We start from the raw sequence: 25023 nt of genomic DNA, 5'->3' as shown, positions 1-25023 counted from the left end.
TCTATGTCTCATCTAATCATACCCATTGATGTTGCATCAACTTGTATTAGTCATATATATTTATGGGTTTCAATATACTAACCCAAAACAGACTATCATGTAATGAGCAGAACATTCTGGTTTAGGTATGACATTAAGGACTGGGCATAATACACATCCATCACAGCACATATTGTTTCCATGCCAACACACACATTGCCATGCAATGCTCAAGGTCAAGTGAAGATCCATCACCACAATGAAAATAGAGTTTTGTTGCCTACTGAAAAAGGAACCTTGGAATATATTTTGCAGTGTTTTAATGATTCTTATTTAGTTTTTAATTTAGCGTGCCATACACTACTGCATGGCAATCTGGCCACTTTGTATATTTAGTATATTAAAAGAAATGGTTACCCCTACTGTTTACTTACTGTACATCCCAAGTCTTAGAACTTAATTTTGACAGTTCCAGATTAGGCCTACTTGGAAGGTAAAACATCTTAGGTGCAGAACAATGTAATGTCTATGAATATTACATCACATCAAAGTACATCCATAAAAAGCTAGCTCCTTTCTCGCGGTTTATTTATGACAAGTTGCAACAGTGTACTTTGCTCACCATTCCAGCATTTGGGAACAGTGTGTATGGTTCTACGAAAACCTGACCCTGGTTATGTTCAAGCATATTCAGCAGTCTTTTGATGTCAAAAAAGAGACCCTTCCTCTTTGAAAAGAGTTGCACCCTCATCATGGTCTTTGAAACCGCACAGGGAACCGCTAAGTTGGGCCAGAGCATGAGATAGTGTGTCATGATAAGTCTTCAATCTTTACATAGACTTCATAGACCCCAAAGTGCTTTACAGAAAACATAATACACACAGCATAATAAAACATTAAAACAGCATAAAAAAGATAATAAAAGACTATTTTAAATGAAAGTAAATACATTTCCAATCTTGTATGTTAAAAAAAAAAAAAGGCCCTTCCTCCCATAAAAAGGTCTGTTATATATTTACCCTTGGAATAGCCAAGAGCCCTGCATCCTGAGATCTAAGATTCCATAATGTAGGAGCTTAGGAATGTATTTACCCTTGGATCAACAGCTCATCCTGTAAATAACTGGATGTATAATCCAACAGCTCTTGTAAATAACTGGATGCTAATCCATTAACCCTTTGCGGTCCTATGTCAGACCAGGTCCGACATTACAATTTTCCCTTTCCAGTCTGATGTTGGACCCAGTCCAACATCATCAAAAAGATGTAAAGCACAGGTCTCTAGTCGTTTTTTCTCCAGAAGAAACAGAGAAAACCTTTCAATGGCTGAGTGAGACCGAATGAAGCCGAAAAAAAAGGGGGCGTATTGGATAGCCCCATGCATCACAGAGATAACACAGACATAAACAAAGGAGATAGCGGCTTCCGCGTCCAGCGCTCAAAGAATAAGACATTTGCAGAGCTTTTTGAGATGTTATACTAATATAATAATGACTTGGAACGCACTATTGAGGAGTTTGGTTACACCGTGTAACAAATTTGTATTTACAGTATAATCGTAAATCTCGAAAAACTACTCACTTCTAAATCTTTTGTAGTCATTTTTGTATTACTTTAGTATAAATATATGTTAATTTGGATTCATATGTTGTTTTTTTCTGACTTTATGTGAACAAAAGGGCACACATTTGCCCGTTTTCCCATTGGAAAGAGTGATATTTTGAAATATCACTGTCCTGGCCACAAAAGCAAAAGTCTGTGGGGAATAATAGCCATTTTCTATACTTTTGAGGCATAAGCAATTAGGAAATAACACTTACTACCCATGAACAAAAATTGTGTTACATAGTGTTATAAAACAAGTGATCAGGAGAGGATTTATCAGTATGTACGTCTATAAAGAGATGTGAAAAATACAGCAAACAAGGGGTGGGGCTTGGCTGGAGATACAGTACTGAGTCCTTTTGCTATTCAATGCTTTTTAAACCTGTTTTGCTGTGAAAAAATAAAATAAACAGCGTGTGTAAAATAAACAGCCTGTGTGAAAATAAATTGGCCCCGACAAGTGGGGAATAAATGGACTGTTAAGGGCTTTATAAGTTAAAAATAAAATTAATTCGAAACTGCACAGGAAGCCAGTGTAAGGAGGCCAAGACAGGAGTAATATGTTCACCTTTTCTGGTTTTAATCCGAATTCTTGCAGCAGCATTCTGAATAAGCTACAAGCAAGACACCATATACTTTGGAATCCCAGAAAAAAAGTGCACTAGAATAGTCAATTCTCAATGAAACAAAGGCATGCATTAGCCTCTCAGCATCAGATACAGAAATAATAGAGTTTAGCTCTATTTCTGAAATGATAAAAAGATGCATTAGTAATTTTCCTAATATGGGATTCAAATGACAGAACAGGATAAAAAATGATTCCCAAATTCTTGCTTCAAGTTTTAGTTCTGAGGAAAGGCTGCTAAGATCTATTTTAAATAAAATCAACATTTAATTGGTGCTGTGAACCCACAGGCATGACCTCTGTTTTATCAGAATTCAACATCAGAAAATTCTGTGACATCCAACACTTTGTCTGCAAAGCAAGCAGCTAATAGCGCCCCAGTAGAGGAGTTGTCTGGATTGAAAAGGCAAGTACAGCTGAGTATCATCAGCATAATAATGGAAATTCAGTCCATGCCTGCAGATAATATCACCTCATGGCAACATATATAATGAAAACAGGGGACCTAAAATAGAACCCTGAGGAACACCACAGACAACTTCTGACAAATCAGTACGTTTCTCTCGGGGAGATGAAGTCTGAATCCTATCGGAATGATAAGATCTAAACAAAGAATGGACACTGCCTGCCAAACTCACTAAACTCCCAAACCGATTTAAGAGAATGGAATGGTCCACGGTATCAAAGGCAACGCTAAGATCAAGAATTATAACTGAGGGAAAGCCAGAGTCACAGATTGTCAAAAGATCATTTACTACCCTAACAAGAGCTGTCTCAGTGCTATGTGCAGATCAAAATCCAGACTAATGTCTCAAAGCATTACAAGCTAAAAATTTGAGTAACTGATTGGGAACAACTTTCTCCAAAACTAAAAATGGAAGATTGGAAATTGGCATATAGTTGTTAATAACTGTAGGATCCAAACTGTATATTAACTACTGCAACCTTAAGTGCAGAGGGAACTATACCAGATGAAAGCAATTAATTTAATTGTTAAAATGCTTGTATTAGCAACACTAAATACATCTTTTAATAGTTTATTAGAAATAGGATCAAGGGCACAAGTGGTTGGTCTCATATGCCTAACTAACGCGGACAGCTCTTGCAAAGTAACCAACGAAAAAGCCTCCATAATAACTTTATCAGGTCTAGTTAATTCAAAGTAGGCAGAAAGGTCCATAATAGAAGGAGTCTGTAAGGAGTTTCTAATGTCAAGAATTTTATTTTGAAAGAATTATAAAAACTCAGTGCCACTAAAAATTGAACCAATATTAGGAGGTAGAAGTAAATCTGGGATTATTTTCATTTTACTCAAATCATGTTAGAATAGTATAAAAGATCTAGCCTGTTACAAAGCCTTCTTATATTTAACTTGGTAGCTTTTCCATGCAAGATAATGAACATGCAGTTTGGAATTCTTCCATCTGCATTCCAATTTATGACCATCACATTTCAGTTTCTGAGTAGAATCATTAAACTATGGAGTGCTTCTTTTGGAAAACACCCTCCATGTTTTAACTAGAACTATAGTATCAAAAATGTTAGTCATGGAGGTGTTACAGCTGTCAACTAACTCATTTAATGATACAGCCTGAGCAGCTGGTAATAAATTAAAAGCCTCTCAAAACTGTGCAGCTGTTAATGAGCTAACTACCCGAGTTTTAATTATACAAGCCTGGCTCTTTACAGTTAAGGGTAGTTTAATCTCAAAATGAATTGCAAGATGATCAGAAACAGAAAGGTCAGAAGTTACTATATTTTGAACATCCAAACCATGAGAAATCACTAGACTAAACAATTATGAGTAGGACCGCTAACATGCTTTACATAATTTAGAGAATCCAATAGCTTCAAAAAATTTGAACCATTAGAATCAGAAGTCATCCAATAAAAGAACCCTATCATACTTAACAGACAGTATAGACAAAAAAAATATATCACCAAATACAGTCAAAAAAGTAAATTAGACTTGGGTGGACGATATACAATTACAATAAGAACAGTTAATTTGTAGTCAGTAATTAGCATTAGTAATTCAAAAGGATGAATATCCCTTCAAGATTTCTTGTTTGACTAAGTTCAGTGCGGAAGAAAGTGGCAAGTCCACCTACAGCTAGTAAGACGAGAACTCTGACAAAGAGTAATTTAGGGGAGAAGCCTTGATCAAAGAAACACTGTCATCAACTCCGTGCCAAGTTTCAATTAAAGATAAAATATCAAGGTTATAATCCGTGATAAATTCACTGATCAGAGGCACTTTATTTGACAGAGATCTAACATTAAATACAGCCAGACGTAAAATAGTATTTTCAGGAGCATGTGGTTTAATGGAGTTGACAAGGAGTGTATCAAATTACTAGAACATACACCTCTGAATCTGCTGAGTGGTAATATCAGTGGGTAATAAACCCGGTTAGATATTATCTACACCAGACTGGTTTGAGAAGCGAGACAGGCCTACAGAAATATAACAAAAAGGTACCAAAGCCATATGGCCAATGTTTGGTAAAAAATTACGTTTTTATAACAGAATTAACATGAACACCAACCATAGGCCCAAAACAGTTTTTATGAAGCCTCTTTCTTTCATTAGAACCCTTCCCAGACCCATGCAGGACTAGGCAAACATTATTCTCTTACCTTATACACTTGTCCATATGTGCCATTTCCAACAAGCTCTACCAATTCAAAGATACCAGCAGGGTCCTGAGAACACAATAAAATAAAACAGACAGTGTTAGAGGTGCAGGGAGGGCAATAAAATGCAACATAACACAAGAACGCCAAATTAAAAAGCATTTCCAAGCTTTATTCTAAAAAACAATTAGGCAAAATATATATAAAATAAATAAATACACTGTGCAATACATTTGGTGAAAAGGTAAAACAAGATTATTATTACACCAAAGAACATAACTCTCAGTTGGAAAACAAGCAAGTTTTATTAGCTTATAAAAATGCCTGGCACTCCGAATAAATGAAATCACAGCTTTTTTATATATATATAAAAAAAAAAAAGTACAGGCTGTCAGTTACCTAGCAACATACAACAGCAAAAAAATAAATAATAATGATAATAAAATACTTGCAATTAAACATGTCTCCAAGCATATAAAACTAAATAAGATGTATAATTGCATATGTTTACTTTGAAAATAGCAAGGCATGACAAAGCTTTGTTGCTTTTTATTTCCTGCTTAATTAAACAGTACTGGTGGTTTGTCAAAACTAGGAGAACAGCATCTCAAAATTGTTCACGTTTCCTTTTTTCTAGCCTTCCCTCCTCCCCCTACAGCGAGCACAGTCCTCCAGCATAAACATAGCTTTACTCAGCTGGCACTGACATAGCTGCAAGTACATTAGTAGAAGAAGCTCACACACTGGTCCCAACAGCTGAACACCACTGGGAAATGGAAACAGACATGAAGACAAACTTTACCGAAGCGAGGTAAATGCACACCAGGGTGTTCTATTTCCGTGTAAAAACTGAGGTCGTTTTCCCACCTCCCCAGGGAAACGTCCCTGTATGAATGAGTTTCCTTTGGGGAAGTGTTTTTTAATAATTAGAATACAGAGATGAGCAAAGATCACCCGTAGTGCACAATGGAAGTGAACTGGTGTGTCAGTTCAAACTGCATACTTCAAAAGATGATATGGACTGTACCAACTTGAATGCCCCAAAATAAACTTGCTCTATGTGAGCAATTGTAAACATTCACATACAGTAGCCCCTGGCAACCAGGAGCATGTTATTGAGGTAGGAAAAAAAAGTGCATGTCACAACCCATCGATGCAAGAAAGATTCCTGTGCTATCAACAGTACTTGGAACACAAGGGAAGCCAGGTCAGACATGTGTAAAACAATTTATATATATATTATATATGTATGTGTGTGTGTATATATATATATATATTATATGTGTATGTGTTTGTGTGTATATAATATATATATATATATATATATATATATATATATATATATATATATATATATATATTATATATTATATATATATATATATATATATATATATATATTATACACACACACATATACATATACACACACACACACACACAGTTGCAGTCAAAAGTTTACATGCCTTAATGGAAATGTATAATTTCTGGGAATTAGGATATCTGTCAAAGAGCTTTTGGCATGATTCTTTAGTGATTTTTGACCATTCTTCCAGTTCATTCAAATTCCTGGGACTTCTCATGTGCACAGCCTTCTTCAACTCATACCAAAGGCTCTCAATCAGATTTAGATCGGGACTTTGACTGGGCCATTCCAGACCCTTGATTTTATTCTTCTTTAACCATTCTGAAGTACATTTTGTATGTGTGCTTTGGATCATTGTTGTGTTGGAACGTCTAGTTGCGCTTTAAACCAAGTTTTGTGGCGGAGGGTTTCAGATGATTGGCCAGTATCTTTTGGTATGGTATGATAACTCCACAGAACCTTTGACCAGAACTCATATCCATCATTCAAATGCTGTTTTGCAAACTTTAAGCGATTATCCTTGTGATATTTTCCTAAAAGTGGCTTTTCCTTTGGCCTGCGACCATTGAGACCTTCACGATGCAATACTCGACCTGTGGTTGAAATGGAAACCCCAGTCCCAGTTGCAGACAATTCACTTTGAATATCTCTGGCAGTCAATCTTGGATTGTTATTAACCTTCCTCACAATTCTTCTACTTGTTCTTGGTGAAAGAACCTTCTTTCTTCCAGACCGAGGGAGTGTTGTGACAGCGGCATGAGTCTTGTACTTCTTGATAACCGAAACAATAGTTGAAATTGGGATACTCAAATGCTTGTATCCTTCTCCAGCTTTAATGGCAATAAAAAATTCTGTCTAAGGTCTTCAGATAGCTCTTTACTTTGTTCCATATTGACTTATTGGTAATGACAGCAATCATCCTATGCCTAACCCTTTTATACTCTAAAAGAATGTTCACCTACAATCCAATAGACTAGACTTTTCTAGAATTAGGTTCTGCAGTATCATATAACATTAAAAGGGAATGAATTACCATTTTTGGAGTTTTGCAAAAAAATCTATTTCTTGTTTACATTGGGGTACGTAAACTTTTGACTGCTATAATATACATAGGGCACCTAGCTCGAATATTATATGGGATACCGTAGATCGATTATATTATTATATATATATATTATATATATATATATATATATATATATATATATATATATATATATATATATATTATATATATATATATATATGTTCTGTATAAGGGGGAAACCCCCATGGTGCCTCACCATAGCCAGTACCATTGCATGCCACCTTTCACAAGTGCTATTGTAAATGAGCAGGCCTCACCAAATACAGATATTTGAACTTCCCTTTAAAAAAAATAATATTTCAAATAGTTTTCAGCCATCTGTAATTATAATTGAAGGCTTCATGAACGTGGAAAACCTAAATCACACCTGACTGCTCATCAGTAGCGGGGTTCTGAAAAATATAGCGTTACACGTCCCCATGTGTTCCTACAACTGTTTAAACAATGAACCTGTAATTTTTCTTTTCATTGTTAGCATTCTGACAACTTTTTACACTTTAGTCTGTTTCAAAGCGGTTTTCAAAATCACTGCTCTAGTGCACCGAGAGTGTAAGGATTATTGCCCACATTGTCCTACAGGTAACACAGCATGATGTGGCATAGAACACAAAAGCCAGAGCACATTTATTTATTTATTTATTTATTTATTTATTTCTTAAAAATCACTCACTATCACTAGAGCAGCCATTTTGAAAACAGTTTTGAAACTATCAATGAAAACAAATAATACTGGTATGTTATTTAAACAGTTGTAGCAACACGTGGGGATGTGTAACACTATATTTTTCATAACCCAGCTTACTCTAAGAGGCTATTAGCTAGATTGGACTCTTATTTCTCTTTCCCTCCGATATGACCCTGACCAGAAAAAATCACCCTGGGCTCAACTTAGACACTCCCATCACATGCAGCACCTTGTTTGACTCGTAATGAATAGGGCTTTCGAAAAACAGATACCAGGAGCATCTAACTCACTTCTGGCAAGTGGCCAGACAAGGCGTAAGTGATGAGTTATTCGAAATTCAGCCCTACCCTTTACCCTGTAGGGGGTGCAGGTCCTAAAATGTTAGTATTGCTGTAAGAATCTTAGGCACCACTCTTTCCCTTGACGTTATTAAAATTAAACTACCTAATGACTTTGAAACAACTACACACCAAAGACATCGTCGACGACATAGCAACTTGCCAAAAGTGAGTTAGGTGCTCCTGGCATTTTCTCGAAAGCCTTATTCATTACGAGTTGAACGAGGTGCTGCACATGATGGGAGCATCTAAGTTGAGCCCAGGGTGATTTTTCTGGTCGGGGTCACTTTTTCACTTTAGGTTGACCTTTGCCAGGTCAAAGCTCAAAGGAGAAAAAAAAATAAAAAAATGATTTGCATTTCTGAACTCAGTGGGGCCCGAAAACCCCCAGGTGAATTTTTGTAGCAAAATCTGAGTCGGTCGGGCAACAGCTCTGGTTGAGTTGGTATGGAATGACTCATAAGTAAATAAATAAACAAATATGCCAGTAGCATACACCCCCCCACCCTAAATTCTAAATTAGAGCGACAGAATCAGTACGATGAAAAAGTTAATGCCAAGTAAATGTGATATGCAGATGGATGGATGAACAGACATACAGACACTTACCTAAATAGTGTTAATATCTAGTTTCCTGACAAATGGACAATAGGTTCTCCAGTGTGACATGCAGTGTGACATGCGTGTACAGTACTATGACCGCCTCCACTATATCCCCTTCACTGGGGATTTCATCACTGGTGGGGAGGATACTTAAATAAATAATAAAATAAATAAATAAATAAATAGCACCCCATACAATGGAAAGTGAAAGAAATTGAAGCAAATCTGCTGAAGCACTACAAAACACTTTCTGTAGGCTCGAGCTATCAAGGCCCTAAAGTCAACATTCTTGACATCACAACTTGGGGGTATGTTAACTGTAAACCAGCCTCACACAACAACTGTGTAATCTGAAATTAACTACAGTAAGCACTGTTCATTTGGTAAGGCAGTGAACAAGAAAGGAAAGAAGCTGCTCAACAATGCATAGAGATCCTAACAGCAGTGAGAGCGTAAGTGGTCAATTACAACCAGGCCAGCCAGCTTTGAGCTATCTAGTACACGCTTTCATGAGCAAAAACAGCTTCTTGTAAAGACTCTTAAGGGTCTGATTACCTCTGGTGGCGGGAAACCTCGTGGTAGCCTATATATAAATGTATTATCACATGTTAATGTTGAGAATTTTATTTATTTTTTTTTATGAAGGATGTCAAGAAATAAAAGGTTTAATAGATTTGTGTATGTGTCTATTTAAAAAAAAAATAGACAGCATTTCACCTGTGTAGCATTCTCTAGTGAACATTATATTTATATTAATAAATGCTATTTATATATAAATACAAATATAGTTTTTTTTTTTTTAATATGCTTTTTTTTCTTTTTCCTGTCTGAAACAAACAATGTATTCCGCACCATATAAGACAGTGTGCACTGCATGACTGGATTGTTTACCTGGCATGGCGTTTTATGACAACATAATTTAAAAACCTGTACACAAACCCTCCATGAAACATTACAAGAAGCTTGTCATTACTGAGACCTTTTCGTCAACTTTGAAGTGTTTTGCTTGGAGGTCTATGGCATACAGTACAATATATAGTGTATGTTTTCTGTTGCTCTTCAAATACAAATCTTTTTACTTGACATACCTAGTTTGTCCGCTTTAGTGTCCCAGGTGTCTTGCTTCATTAGCATATCCTAGGCGTATCATACAGTTGAGAGCATTTTTGCACCCTGAAAACCAGTCTTTCGTTCACCATCTCTCACTGTACATAGTGCAGATAACGTCACAAAAACTTCAGTTGATTGGTCTAGATGGAAATTTGTCATGCATTATTATCATAAAATTGCTTTGGTTTCTATCCCACGTGTTTTTTTGCCACGTGCCACTTTTCTGTTCCACACTCAAAAACAATAGATTCTATTTTTTTTTTCCTGCACTGTTTACCGCTTTCCCCTTTCCTGCCCAGTGTAATCAGACCTTTACTCTATATTTACAAAAGAGATATGGGGCGGTGTACATCAGTACTGTGAAAAGGCAGATTATAGTGTAAGAAAATGCAAAATGCCATCATTGTGCAAGAGATTCCCAATATGCCCTCACAAATGTATGCTAAGACATTTCAATATAAATATGTATTACAGTAGGTAAGACACCGGCACTGTAGCTCAAAACACTTTTTACATTGGTAATAACATTGGTTCTTCTGGTTGAAGCTAAGTGCAACTACAAAAAGTGTTCTCACAGCTGCCAATTTGACGGATTACATTCTTGGCAGGAAATCATATCAAATGGGAAAGTAACCGGTACTGACTGGGTAGAGCTCTATTCAGAAATATAAAATATTCCCTTGAGGTGAAATTGCTTCGTAAAAATGACTACTTATAGCTAATGTCTTAACAGGGAGGAATACAGATACAACTTGTGCTGAATGCAGTTCCATGTTATCAGTTCCAGCAGAAATCCAAGACCAACACAGCCTTTGTAGATCTGTCATCAGTCTATGACACGGTCTGGATTAAAGGCTTGATGATGAAGCTTGGAAAGATTATTCCCGGCCTCAAAACACTACGCCTGCTATGAATGATGCTGAGCAATAAACTCCTACGTGTCCACCTGGGCGACAAAGTCAGCTTGCACCATTTCCTTGACCTTGCCCTGGCAACGCATGACCACATTCCGACCTGTCTCTGAGTGAAGCTGGACTGCCTGCTAACCTACCACAACCACCTGAAGAAGGTAGCCACCAAGACAAAGACTAAGGTCAACCTGGTCCAGAAACTGACAAGCACAAGCTGGGGAGCATCAGCATCAGTGCTATGGACATCAGCGATGGTCCTTGTGTACGTACTGCACACCGGTATGAACCCGAAGTAGCCACACTCAACTTGCTAATGTCCAACTGAACAGTGCAATATGGTGCTTCACTGGAACCCTCAAGTCGACTCCAACACACTGGCTGTCTGTGTTGGTCACACATCGCTCCTCCATCCATTCGCCGCAATGCCACAACCCTCTGGAAAGCCCAGGAAATCCACCAGCATCAACAACATCTCTCACCACTGCTTGAAGTCACTCAAGCCCTTTTGGACCCACATGCTTAACCTTCGACAATGCCACTTCAATCCTGATGATGCTTGGATGTCAAATGGAGTTCACAAGAAGTCACAAACAAACACCTCGTGAAAGACCTGACGCAGAAGATCCCTGGCTTCAATCTTCAGCGAAGCTTACGGAGAACCCTAAACCACATCTGCACAAACCATGGTGCACAAATGGAAAATTAAAAAAAACAGCGATACACTCCGCTAGCATAACCACCTAAATGTAAAATTATAGTTGTTGCTCTACAGCTACATCAGCCATACAAAGAAGTTCCAGCAGGCATGATTTGCAACTTCAATTTAAAAACCAGGATGTTTTTTCTCTTCGACCTCAGCTGCCAAGTTATTTTAACAATGCATGGCATTCAGCACATTTCACTTGTCGTCACTAAATATCACATGCCCCTAATGCCCCTTAATTTCTGAGACTAACAAACAGGGGATTTTGCTTTGAAGAAATGACCCCTTCAAAATTTGACCGTGCCATTCTGAGAAAACCAGCCCCATGTCCAAAACAATGTGTCCTCTCTAATTCAGCAGGTCGACTCACCACATTCTCCTCTACCTCCCAAATCCTTTCGTAGGCAGACCAGTGCCCCCTCATTGACACTTTAGAATACAAGCAGACATGGTGAACTGTTTGGTGTGTGAAACTTAGCCGTTTATATTACCTTCGAAAACACTGCCTAAATAAAAGTGGGCCAATTTTGCACCAATGGAAAGTAAGCATCTGAATGCGCTTTGTAAGTTGGAGGCAAACTGCAGGACATATAAACGTCAAGTCCCTCTAAAAGTAGTGGTTTTAAACCTGCTAAAAGCAAAGGAAACATTTTACTTGGTTTGGTAGCACAATTGAATTGGTGTTGGACAGCCATTTAACAGAAAACCACACATGATTGTCTAGTGTACCGCATCACCTGCATAACCAAAATAAATACTCTGTGTTGGTAAATTATGGACTACGCGTTTGTGTTTGTGTGTGTGTTTGTTTCTTGGCTTGACCAATCAAACAAGATTTCCAACCAATTTAAAGAGTCGAAGGAATGAGATACTGCGGCATCGTGGAAATGTTAATGCTGAGTGATGCATGACTGTCCGCAAATCTCTTCCACAGTAGGTGGTCCCTGCAAGCTGCCATTCAGCAGAGCAAGATGAATCAGTAGTCAGTAAGTGAATGGTCTTAAAAACAAGATTGATGTTTAACAAAAAAAAATAAATAAATAAAACTTAAAAAGCGCAATAATTGCTGGAATGATTAAATATCAGCCTGAATAAACGAATTTCTAATGCTGGTTTAAGCCTTTAAATATACACTGTAAAACAGGTAAATGTCAAAAGGCAAATAAAATTTACTTTTGGTATTCTCAAACTTAATATGTAACTCTTATTGTAGGCTGTGTTTATAGTTTTATAGTTTATAGTTTTAGGTTAAATTCCAGAAGTTAGTGTGCATTTCATGCAAACAGTTTTGCTTGTTTGTTTAATAAAAACCATTATACAGGAAGTATAATAAACAAGCCAGCCAGTAATGAGAGGCACCTTACACAAGCAGACACGAATATACAGTCCCTTGGGCGATATATTTTTACATAACACTTTGAGCGTTTCCACAGCAAAGCCTTTTAAAATATGTTCCCCATGCAGAAAATACAGGTTTTTGCTACAACAGCAATTATAGTACCTAGTTACATTTTCCAAAAACAAATTGAATCTTAAAGATGCATGCTTAGTTTTTAAAAGAGAAAAAAATAGAAATGAATGGGAATAAAATAAAATTACATAAAACACAACCATTACCATAGACCCAAATCTAGCAATCTGAACATGTTTACCTCATTTCCTCATACCTAGTGCTTTTGGGAATACTAGGATGATACAGTTGTGTCAAGCTGCAAATTACAGAGTACAAATTAGTGTGAATACCAAGAACCACAGTATAGAGCCGCCTGGGAAAGTTTAGATCCAGAGCAAGTGCCAAAATATCTGTAGGAATCTGTTAGAAACATACATTCCCTGACTACAGTGATAATGTACATGAGCTGCTGTATAGAGGTTTCTATCATTACCCCTAACAAAAGGGCCACCCTAGATGTAGAATATTGGGTTTATCTGCAGTAAAGAAATAACCACTGAACTGAATTCACATAGTGCCACTTGTATATCTTCTCAGGGATTGGATTACGTAAGATTGTAGTTTGCCCCAGAGATTGAAATTTCACTCTGTTGTTTAGTAAGTGTTATGAAATCTACTGCAGACAGAAAACGTTCGTTTACAAGCACAGCAAACAGGAACCACGAAAGCTTGCGTCAAAAAAAAAAAACTTCCTAAAATTAACATATTATTGGATTCTAGCCACAAAGGATTTCCTCGCAAATCTTGGACTTTTTGCTTGTCTGTTAATACACTGTGACATCTCCACATCCTGCATAAAATAACCCAAGTTGACAGTGTCACAGCTGTCAGTCGTCTTTACAGCTGCAGGCCTCAGTCTGTGGCGAGTGACCCCTGCTCTGCTCACCACATGTTGCGGTGGAGTAAGGGACAGAGACAATACAGTGCCAGCTCACAGTGTCATGTCATTCCTAGACACACACAAACTTCGGAAACGTTAAAAAACTTGCAGTGTCCCATAATCATTTTCAATTTGAGCACAAAAAATATAGTATTGGAATCTTTATTATGTTTAATTTAATTCCATCATTTAACCTTCTGGGTAGTTTATCAGGAGCTAGTCCTTGTAGCCAGTTTTATAGGTTTATATTTTACACTGTAATCTGCAATTAGTGGTGGGACAAACAAGATTATTCTACCTGCAATATCACTGTGAGCAACTTGGCATGGCTGCCACTAAATGCAACCATAACACGTTCTCAATCTTTACGTATTTAGGAAGACATAGCAAACATCAGTTCCCCTTTGGGTTTCCTATAAAAGCTTATCAATATAACACCACCTGGAAAAAAAGAAAGCTATCCACATTTTTTTAGTTTCCATTATGCTTCCTGAGATATGATTGAAAACGCCTTTTACAAACTCCTACTTATGTAGTGGTGTGACAAAGTGCCCGTGTGTTCGGGAGTGGAGAACGGGAGAGGGAGAGAGAGAGAGAGAGAGAGAGAGAGAGAGAGAGAGAGAGAGAGAGAGAGAGAGAGAGAGAGAGAGAAGCGTAATTAGCAATCTCAATTGTTTGTGTAGCGTTTGTCCATTCTGTGTTTTGTCAGTGTATTCGTTTTGTTTGTCTATTTATTTTGGCCTCATGTGCCGTGTCCTGTTGTATTTTTACAAACCTTTTATTTTCTGCCCGTTTCATTATTAAACTGCGCAGCAGTGCCTTCACCATTTCAAAGCCTGTGTTCAGAGTCAGTTCCTGTTTCTGGTCTGTCGTCACCCACTCCGGCCGTCTCTGTGACAAGTGGTAATGAGAATGATCATTTGACTCTCAGAAGGACAAGCCCCCCTCCCCCCACAGCTACATCTGGATGATGTAAACAAACCAGTCTCCAAGTTAATACATTGTGTGCGGGTGACTTACTTTATAAATGTCACCGTTTTCAAAACATGCAAAATGATGAATGGCACAACAATGGGCCTCAGGATCTCATCAAGGCATCTCTGTGCATTCAAATTGCCATCGATAAAATGCAATTGTGTTCGTTGTCCACAGCTTACGCTTGCCCATACCATAACCCCACCGCCACCATGAGGCACTCTGTTCACAACGTTGACATCAGCAAACTGCTTGCCCACACAACGTCATACACGCTGTCTGCCATCTGCCCGGTACAGTTGAAACCAGGATTCATGCGTAAACAGCACACTTCTCCAGCGTGCCAGTGGCCATCGAAGGTGAGCATTTGCCCACTGAAGTTGGCTACAACGTCGAACTGCAGTCAGGGCAAGACCCTGGTGAGAACAACAAGCACGCAGATGAGCTTCCTGAGACTGTTTCTGACAGTTTGCGCAGAAATGCTTCGGATGTGAAAACCCACAGTTTCATTAGCTGTCCGGGTGGCTAGTCTCAGACACTCCCACAGGTGAAGAAGCCGAATGTGGAGGTCCTGGGCTAGCATGGTTACACGTGGTCTGTGGTTGTGAGACCGGTTGGACATACTGCCAAATTCTCTAAAACGACGTTGGAGGCGGCTTATGGTAGAGAAATGAACATTTAATTCTCTGGCAACAGCTCTGGTGGACATTCCTGCAGTCAGCATGCCAATTGCACACTCCCTCAAAACTTGAGACATCTGTGGCATTGTGTTGTGTGACAAAACTGCACATTTAAGAGTGGCCTTTTATTATCCCCAGCACAAGGTGCACCTGTGTAATGATCATGCTGTTTAATCAGCTTCTTGATATGCCACACCTGTCAGATCGTTGGATTATCTTGGCAAAGGAGAAATGCTCACTAACAGGGATGTAAACAAATATGTGCACAAAATTTGAGAGAAATAAGCTTTCTGTGCGTATGGAAAATTTCTGAGATCTTTTATTTCAGCTCATGAAACTGTGGCCTTGGTTAGGGGAACACTATATTGCAACTCTGTGAAATAAACAGTGTTTCCCTTTTATAGACAGCCTTTTATACCGTGGAATTCAATTATAGGGTAGAATGGTTGAGGCGCCAAGTGCCATAATGCCATTCCACTAGCACTGAAAGCAAACCGCACAGTACTGTAAATATTTCTCCAGTACCGTTATAAAGGGGAGCACTGAAGCATGTTCGGCAGACAACTACCAGCAATAGGTTTTGTAGAAATGCCACCTCTATTGCAAAATGGAAGAGAAAGAAAAAAAAGAAAGAAAAAATGCAACACATAGGTACGTAGTTTAATCCATCCCAGGTTTTACAGCAAGTCTTGCATTCGTCTCCTCTCGACTGCTGCAACTCTCTCTATGGTGGTCTTCCGGCATGCACCATCACCCGACTGCATCTAGTTCATAATGCCACCACCAGGATCCTTACCAGATGTAAAAACGTGACCCCCCCTTGCCCAGGTAGCACTGGCTGCATGTAAAGTTCAGGAATATTTTCAAAATTCTCCTGCCTACCTACAATTCCCTTCATCACATAAGTCCTGAGTACCTCTTCAACCTGCTGACCCTCAATGTCCTTACCTGCAGGCTGCGGTCTTTCAACTCTGCCCCCCCCCCCCAAAAGCAAAAGTGCACCACACTTGGAGAATGCTCGTTTAATTTCATGGCTCCACCTCTCTGGAACTCTCTCCGGCTTTGCTGCGTGATGCTCCCACCGTCGCTCTCAAGACCCACTATTCTCTCTTGCTTTCCATGCTCTTTAAGCCTGAAATCTGTTATTAGCAGTTGTGTCTTTGCTGCTTCTGATTTCTAACTTATTTTATTCTCATCATTCTATATGACATACGCATACTGTTGTCTCTGTTACTTCTGATCTTTCAATGTATCTTCTTATGAGTCTATATGACATATTAATCCACAATGTTTTAGAATTTTCACATCCTAGCCTTGTATTAAACTCACTCAGGAATTATACTGTAGTGTAAAATTGTACATGATTGTGGGACACTTAAAGAAACACTACAATGTTAACAAGTTACATAAAACCCTTGTGACATGAAATCAAAACACTTCAGCTCCCTAAAGGTAATAATTACATCTCAAAACCAGGTGTCCCAGTGAATATGGTACCTACATTAGACAGCCACCTTGGGTTCTACGTGGCACTAACATTTAAATTGAGAGATTTGAAATGGCCAGCTTTTTGTATTTTACCAGCAGTATTTGTTTTCCCAACGGCAGCGACTGTACTTTGGCTTCTCTTTTGCAGTAAAACGCACAGCCGCTTAGAAATGATACGTTATAGTATTGTGTTTTGCTTATCATATGATGTACACTCAGTACCAATCAATTTCAATTTGACGCTGACAAAGCAGCAAAGATTTTGCTATTAGAAGGAAATGATCTAAACCAATTTCAGGCGTTGATACAGATGGCATTTGGTTATACAGTTTATTGCTGCTGCCGACTAGCAAATAGGTGCAAAACGTATCTATTTATTTACAGCCCCACAGTAAGATCTGACACTGCTCTCTTGTCACTTTTCATAGCCTTTTTTAAAAGCCGGATAGCTTTTATCTGTACACAATACAAGTCCAGCCTAAGTTTAATTAATCATTTCTGTAATCTACCAGCGGCTTCTGTTGCATAAACATCACTGATAATAGTGCAGACCGTGGGTGAAACCAATGTTGTTGGGTCCGTGTTTTTTTTTTTTTTTTTGTTTGTTTTGTTTTTTTAAACCATTTAAATCCAAAACAACAGCAACATATGTATAAAGGCTTTTTTTTTTTTAATCTGTCCTCTTACCTTTAATTAATTTCTCTGGATGCACTACTACTTTGTATATGATATAGAATACGTGAATGTAAACGTCTAATACAAGCACGTACAATACTCTTTCAAATAAACGTGTTATGATTTTGTATATGTGCTTCTTAGGGTCGGTAGTTGTACTCGCGTGATCTCTTTGGCTGTGTGAAAGGGTTATGACGGTGTTAACTACATAGATTGTGCAATTTCATGCTGTGTAAAAGGGTATTTTACACACTCCTTAAAACGATTCAGAGACGGCACAGTGGCAGCATTTCTGTAGGAAAATGGAACGCTTCAACACAGGATTCATTTTCTTGGCAATTTTCCATCTATCAGTGCAGAACATCTGCATCAGGGGGCTAGCAGTACATAACCTCTGGTCTGCTCATCTACTCCAAGAACCACATCAGAAACAAGCTGTGCGCAGGCACCAAGCAGGTTACCACACACAGGGTTTTTTTTTTTTTTTTTGGTCATGTCTTGTCTGTTACAACACTATCCAAAGCTGTTTTTTTTTTTTAATTGTTTTCTTACTATAAAACTTAAAGGTTTTTACAACCGAGTCCCATTTTTACATTTTTGTTTTGCTTCAGTGACCTACAACAGAGCTTTGAGATGTAATGTATACTGCAATATTACTATTTTAACAACAGGAACTTTACTTGAACCACAAAATGACAAATAGGGGCTGGGAGAACAGCTGCTTTCTGATAACATCACTTTAAATGTTGCAATTCTTTTAAAGCTGAACACTACAAGTTTATATTACACATTTATTTTTAACATGTCATGTGTGGAATAATGGACTTTGTATCTAATATAACAGTGACAGAAATACTGAAGTGCTTAATATGAGTCAGGGATGAGTCAGGGTCTGACCAACTGCAATACAGTACACAAAGTGGGAATACTGAGGCGATTGAGCATCTGAGCATGTGCAAACTTTCAGATGCTGGTTGACCTAGTTTCTGAGATTGGCTGGTGATGTGAAGGATGCTGGGAATACAGTCAGCTGGCCATCTTTTTTCAACACAAAGAAATTACCTACAATGCTTGCAACCCCTGGAGGTCAAGGTCAATTACTGTAAACTCTTATTCAAAATCAAAACCCCAGTCTCACGCCGTAACAAAATTAACTGTGGTCTATACATCTCAACAGCAGATAACACTAAGACAGGACATTGGTATCAGCCAGACCTGAGAGTACCAGTGCATGCTATTTTCACAAAATACTTTCCTAATTAAAGATTTTAGTTTGCAAATGTGAGGTGTCATTTTAATTTGGTTGGTTTAAGAAAAACAGCTTCCTGGGAGAAGTTAAAAGGTTAAGCCATTGTTTCTTCATCCTACAAGGAAAGCAGTAGATTTACTGAAAAAAAAAAAAAAATAAGCCAGGATACTGTAAGAGTTCCTAGCTATGTCTAATGTGAACCACTATTAAATGAGACAAATACAGGCCAAGGATAAAGGCAATAAACTGACTGTTCAGTTTTGACTTGGTGGATTCAGTACAGCAGACAACAAGCCTTTGTGCAATGGGTGTGCTAACAAATCTTATTCTCCCTTTCCCAGGAGCACATAAACTATAGTTGCAGTCTTAATTCAGCGATTTCCAGAACCAGAAAAAAAAAAAAGTAATAAAGACAAAAGACAATTAGACAGTAACAAGTGCAAAAGTCCCCAAAAATCTCACAGAAAAGTGGAAGTGCACACTGATAGACAAGGCTTACTCAAAGGCTTGTAGTTAGTTGACTAAATAAATACATGCACTGGCAGGTAAAGAACATGATACAGCGCAGAAAAATAGCATATGTATTTGTTCTTCATAAATAGAAGATGCCGGGATCTGTTTAAACGGGCCAAAAAGCAGCATACCTAAATAGTGCCATCATTGCAAATAATAAAAGAAGCTGACTTTGTGAAAAACAACCTCTAAACATGCCTGGGAGCCTACATTTAAAAACGGTGGCAATGAACCCTGTTGTATAATAGTGAAAAGTGAGGGGAAATTGTTCTACAGTCAGGCTCTGAAGCTTTCCTTCACAGCTCAATGACCTGAACCCCTTTCCGCTATTCAGCCCTGTGCTTCTCAAGTAAATTGTGTAATTGTCTTTGGCGTGTCAGACAAAAGTCAACTAGGGGCCTGAGTCTGAAAGGTATGAGGCACTAGTGAACTAGCCTGCTGCAAGAGCCATCCCAGTGCAAACAGTAGAATATAACAGGCCCAAGCCGCAGCCAGATGTGCTGGCATAGTGACACAGCTCCATTTTAGTATCATCATTAATAGATTATTTGGAAAAAGCTTCTCCACAGTACCATTAAACTAAGGTAAGTGCACCCCACCACACACACGCACACACACGCACACACACACACAGAGAACAATGATGTGTCACACGAGGCTTGGTGGGGGGGGGGGGGGGGGGGGGGGGGGGGGGGTGGTGGGGGGGGGGAAACTACAATCAGCATGGGGGGGGGGGGGGTGGGGGTTTGTGGTTGGTGGTGGGGGGGTGGGGGGGGGGGGGGGGGGGGGGGGGGGGGGGGGGGGGGGGGGGGGGGGGGGGGGGGGGGGGGGGGGGGGGGGGGGGGTGGGTGGGGGGGGGGTGGTGGTTCGGGTATTTTAAACTTTGGCAGGGTGTGAAAATTTGAGGCGGTTGGCCTCATGATCCGTGTGAAAATGGCCTAATTACAGAAGCAATTAGTATTTCTCTTGACACTGTTTTGCTTCCTCCTGTAACAGAGCTCGATTAGTTTCTTCGTACTGCACTGCCTTGAATGACCAGAGGCAAGCAGGTTTCTCAAGGTCCGAAGCAGCTCGCGCTTATTTTTGAGAATTAAAACAAGGCATCATTTCATTGGCTAAACTATGGACGAATGTGAGAAAGATGCCACGGAATTGTTTTTTTTTTTTTTTTTTTTTTTAATAATTAAGTGGCTACATTAAATCCAGATTTTTTTTTTTTTTTTTTAACCAAATGCAAAATTATGGATGACACATCAGGGAGTATTATCAGTCTTACAGTCAACAACTAGAGTGCAAGGAGACCTTAAACTACATTACAGAAATCCTTCATTAACTCGCTTTCTGACTTCTGAAAAAAGTAAGGGTCAGTGGGTAATGAAGGGTCTCAGCACAGTTTAATAAAGTACCAATTTGTGAATTATTGAATTGTAAAAATTACATGGACACTGTACTTAGTTGCTTGGTTCTACTTTTATACACTGTAGCCTACTTATTTAACCAGAGGAAAAAACACCATTGAGATCAAGGACCTCATTTCGATGGTGTCCTGGAAAAACAGCAACTCATGTACATTCCTTTCAAATTGCAAAACAAAAACTCAAATCCTTACACTACATACCATAAAGCATTACAATTTGAGCATGCCTCAGAATATAATACTGCATTGTGTAGAGTGGTACATTTTTAAATAGCTTACCCATCAAGGTATAATTAGAGCTTCTGATTTTCAGTTTTAACCAATAAACACGATAAAACACCCCTGATACAAAAAATAAATTTAAATCGGTGCATAGCCAATAAACACAGCAAAAACTGTGGAAATGGCTAATCTATTCACATTGACTTTACCCTTTTCACTTTAAAAAAAAAAAAAAAGACCTACTACAGAAATAATAATGAATGAATGTCCTTGTGCTGCTGGGCAATGTCCCACCCTCCTGACTTCCTGTATCTATCATTGATTTGTTCTGAATACTTTAAACCCACCCCAACTACTGAGTGGCAGCAAATTCCTACATTTATATTGGAGACTCTGCTTGCAAGATTTAAAACAAGATTATAAATCAGGATGGAGACTTGTTAGCAGGATTTAAAGCTGTACTACAGTTAAAATACGGAGGATTTCAAACAGAATTGTGGCGAAACGTACAAAAATGCTTCCACACAAAAACCCCAGAATGTGCTCATGACCATAGGGATTTCGTTGTGAAAGACAACAAAGGAAAGAAGATACAACTTAAGTGTGCAAGTACTGTTGAGTTACTACACATATTTTGACACAAAAAAACAAAAAAACAAAAAAAACCTCAAGCATTTTGGAAAATAACCGAAAACACAAATTCCATACAGTATGTCAGAACACAAAAAAACGCCCCCCCCCCCCCCCCCCCCCCCCCCCCCCCCCCCCCCCCCCAAAAAAAAAAAAATTTACATAAAGCTCAAAACTAGCTAAAAATAAGCACTGAAAAATACAATTAATAAAACCCAAAAAACAGAAGCCCTAATTATAATCATCAGGTGTAAACTTTAAAACTGAAACTGAAAAAAAAACGGCTATCTATTTATCAGGTTTGGACAGGGAAACGCATCTGTATCTATAATCACATTGCCCAATATATTCTGAAAAGTTAATTACCCAGCCACCAAAGATACTGAAAAGCTGTGGCTGCTTGAAGCATGTGTGTGTCAGCTCGAAAAGAAAATAATGTCTGAGTGATACCATTTAAATATGACATGTATTTTTCCACATATGCCAAAGGGTGTTAGTGTGTACAGTACATCTATATTGAGCTTGCTGACGGATACATAAATGTGCAAGCAAAAAATAACTAAAAAACGGGTGAAAGGGTTTCAGATTTATTGATGTTTTTAAATTGTACTGTTTACACTTTTTGCTGTTTGTGCCAAATTCACAAAGAATACTCAAAACGTTCCAATATTGTGTAAATATACTGTGTTGCTGTAACAGTTCTCCCTAAAATGTACATGTTTACACTCTGTTTAATATGGAAGAATGTTAGGAAAGTTGTGTTTATTCAGTGTGTCCATAATTTATTTCCAGGAATAGCTCAAGAATAAAGCGTGTATCCCACTTGCTGTTTATTTTAACTTTATTCTTGTTTGGAGATGTTAAAATAAAACAAGGTGGTGTATGAACAGGGGCAGAATAACACTCTGCTAATGAATTCTAACCTTCTGAAATGTCTACAAAGTCACAAAGCGACCACTTCAGTGGTTAAAAAAAACCACAAAAAAAAAAAAAAAAAAAAAAAAAAAAAAAAAAAAAACAAAACATCACTATAGCATTTAAAAAAAAAAAAAAAAAAAAGTTTTTATAAATTGGTCATATTATGTATGGCGACATACCCTATACAGTAAATTAAGATTGGCATATAACAGCCCCAAAAACATTTACATAAATTACAATTAAAACTACCATCCATAATTGGAGATTAATATTAATGAGATAAAGTCTAGGCCTGCAAGTACTCTGTCTCCTGATAAGATGATGTACACGCAACGTACAGTAAGCTCAAGAATATGCAGTTTATCTGTCTCAACAAAAACTAGCTTCATGCATATAACACAATCATGTAACTAAAATATAAATAATATCATATTGAATACATATTGAATGCACGGTAGCTTCTGAACCGTTTCACAGCAATGGGATCTCCAGAGGATTTGGATAATAAGAGGCAGTCTCCTTCGCTTGCAGACAGACAGCTTTCTCAAGCGACACATACAATAGCGGCATCAAAACTGTTAAAGCACTAGGGAGGGCAAACTTGCACAATGGTGAGACAATAGAACTGAGCACAAATATGGAGAACCATACACCAAGCAATTCAGTATCAGCTGGCGAGGACTGTGTTACTTATTTACTGCGATTAAAAAAAAATAGCCGAATGTCATGAATGAACTATTTATGTAACAGAAACAAATTATAATATATAGCCGAATATCATAATGAATATTTATTATACTATATATATATATATATATATATATATATATATATATATATATATATATTATATATATAGTATATATACTAACTCTCTTTATATGTTATATGTTAAAACGCATCAATAATTCTAAATTTGAGGACACCAACCAGACCGCACTATGAGACTACATCATTTCATTATAACTAAACATTATCTCTTCAAATTAAAGGGTATCTACGAACAAATCCATTTAGTTATGTTACTGGGAAAGTCTTATTTTCCTAAATCGCATGCAAACTATGCGTTTCTAATCAATTGGACAACCACCACAGTATATAAAAGACCTGTAACAATATAACCGAGTACCACATTACTTCGCCATGCGCTTTATCTATCATTTGCTTGACACCAATCATTTAATCAATATGATAATTCGTGAAGTTGAAAGGAGGTGCAAATAAATAAGATCGGCACTTGGTAAATTAGTGGTACCGTTGCCTTAACGTTCTAGTTAGGTCGGAAAATGCCATTTATTAAGGTTATTGTTGCTGTATAATTTGTTTTAAAAACACATCTTGCATTGCAGTAATGTTATTATATATATATATATATATATATATATATATATATATATATATATATATATAAAGTGAGGCAAGTCTAAAAGGCATGCAAATTCACTCTAACAGCACAAGCTTTGTCGGAGCATTTCTCAATGACAGTGCACTTAACAGCGACAAACGAAATATAAAACAGTAATTCCATTAATATGGAAAAGCAAAATCCACAGCATTCATCTTTTGTAGTCGGTGTAATGTGCTGCGAGTGTGTTCTTCAGAACGGTGAAGTCAGGTGCACAGGATTTCACTGTATTACCAGCCCCATTTTCTTCATTGTTGTTGATGAATTTGGGGGGGGAGGAAGAATCACACATATGTTAAAATAAATCGGTCACTTATCCAAACTTACCCTCAGAGCAGAGAGGTCTATTTCATCCAGACTGCGAGCCGGAGAATCGCTCGCCATGTTTATTTCACTGGTGAAAACGAAGAAAAAAGAAGAAAAAAGAAAATCCTTTACGGTCTCTCTCTCTCTCTCTCTCTCTCTCTCTCTCTCTCTCTCTCTCTCTCTCTCTCTGGTTTGATTAGCGTTTCTTTGATTTAACACTCCCGACCGACGGTAAAAAAAAAAAAAAAAAAAGTAAGAGAACTGCACAAAATCCCTTTAGATATCTGCTATATACCAATAATATGTACAGGGAGTGTGTTGCTAGAGATGATCATCACTGGATCTATTTAATAGCATCTTTAGCACCACATGCATAGCTCCCGCATCAACTGCAATAACAATACTGAGCAAAATGCACACATATACAGCAGCTCAGCAAAGTAGTGTCAATCAGTTTCCTGGGCGTGGTCACTGAGAGGGGCGGAGGTGTGTCTTAAACACGCCTACTTCTTTTGCTCAGAGGTTAATTTGGTTTGGTGAAGTATGGGTACCAATATGATAAAG

General features: G+C 38.0%; 1 protein-coding gene across 1 annotated transcript in view; it reads right to left on the bottom strand.

Annotated features, from left to right (window-relative positions):
- LOC121326731 (TRAF2 and NCK-interacting protein kinase-like) overlaps positions 1–24619 on the bottom strand; it is a 145067-nt gene extending 120448 nt beyond the window's left edge. The window contains exons 1-2 of the mRNA XM_041270163.1: positions 24481–24619; positions 4849–4914 (exon numbers count right to left, since the gene is read on the bottom strand). Of these exons, the coding sequence (XP_041126097.1) occupies positions 4849–4914; positions 24481–24537 (123 nt within the window). The 5' untranslated portion in view covers positions 24538–24619. The remainder of the gene's footprint in view (positions 1–4848; positions 4915–24480) is intronic.
- Between the last annotated feature and the right edge of the window lie 404 nt (positions 24620–25023).

This window comes from Polyodon spathula, chromosome 14 (assembly GCF_017654505.1).
Source record: "Polyodon spathula isolate WHYD16114869_AA chromosome 14, ASM1765450v1, whole genome shotgun sequence".
NCBI classification, from domain to species: domain Eukaryota; kingdom Metazoa; phylum Chordata; class Actinopteri; order Acipenseriformes; family Polyodontidae; genus Polyodon; species Polyodon spathula.
This window is presented reverse-complemented; position numbering and strand designations above follow the sequence as displayed.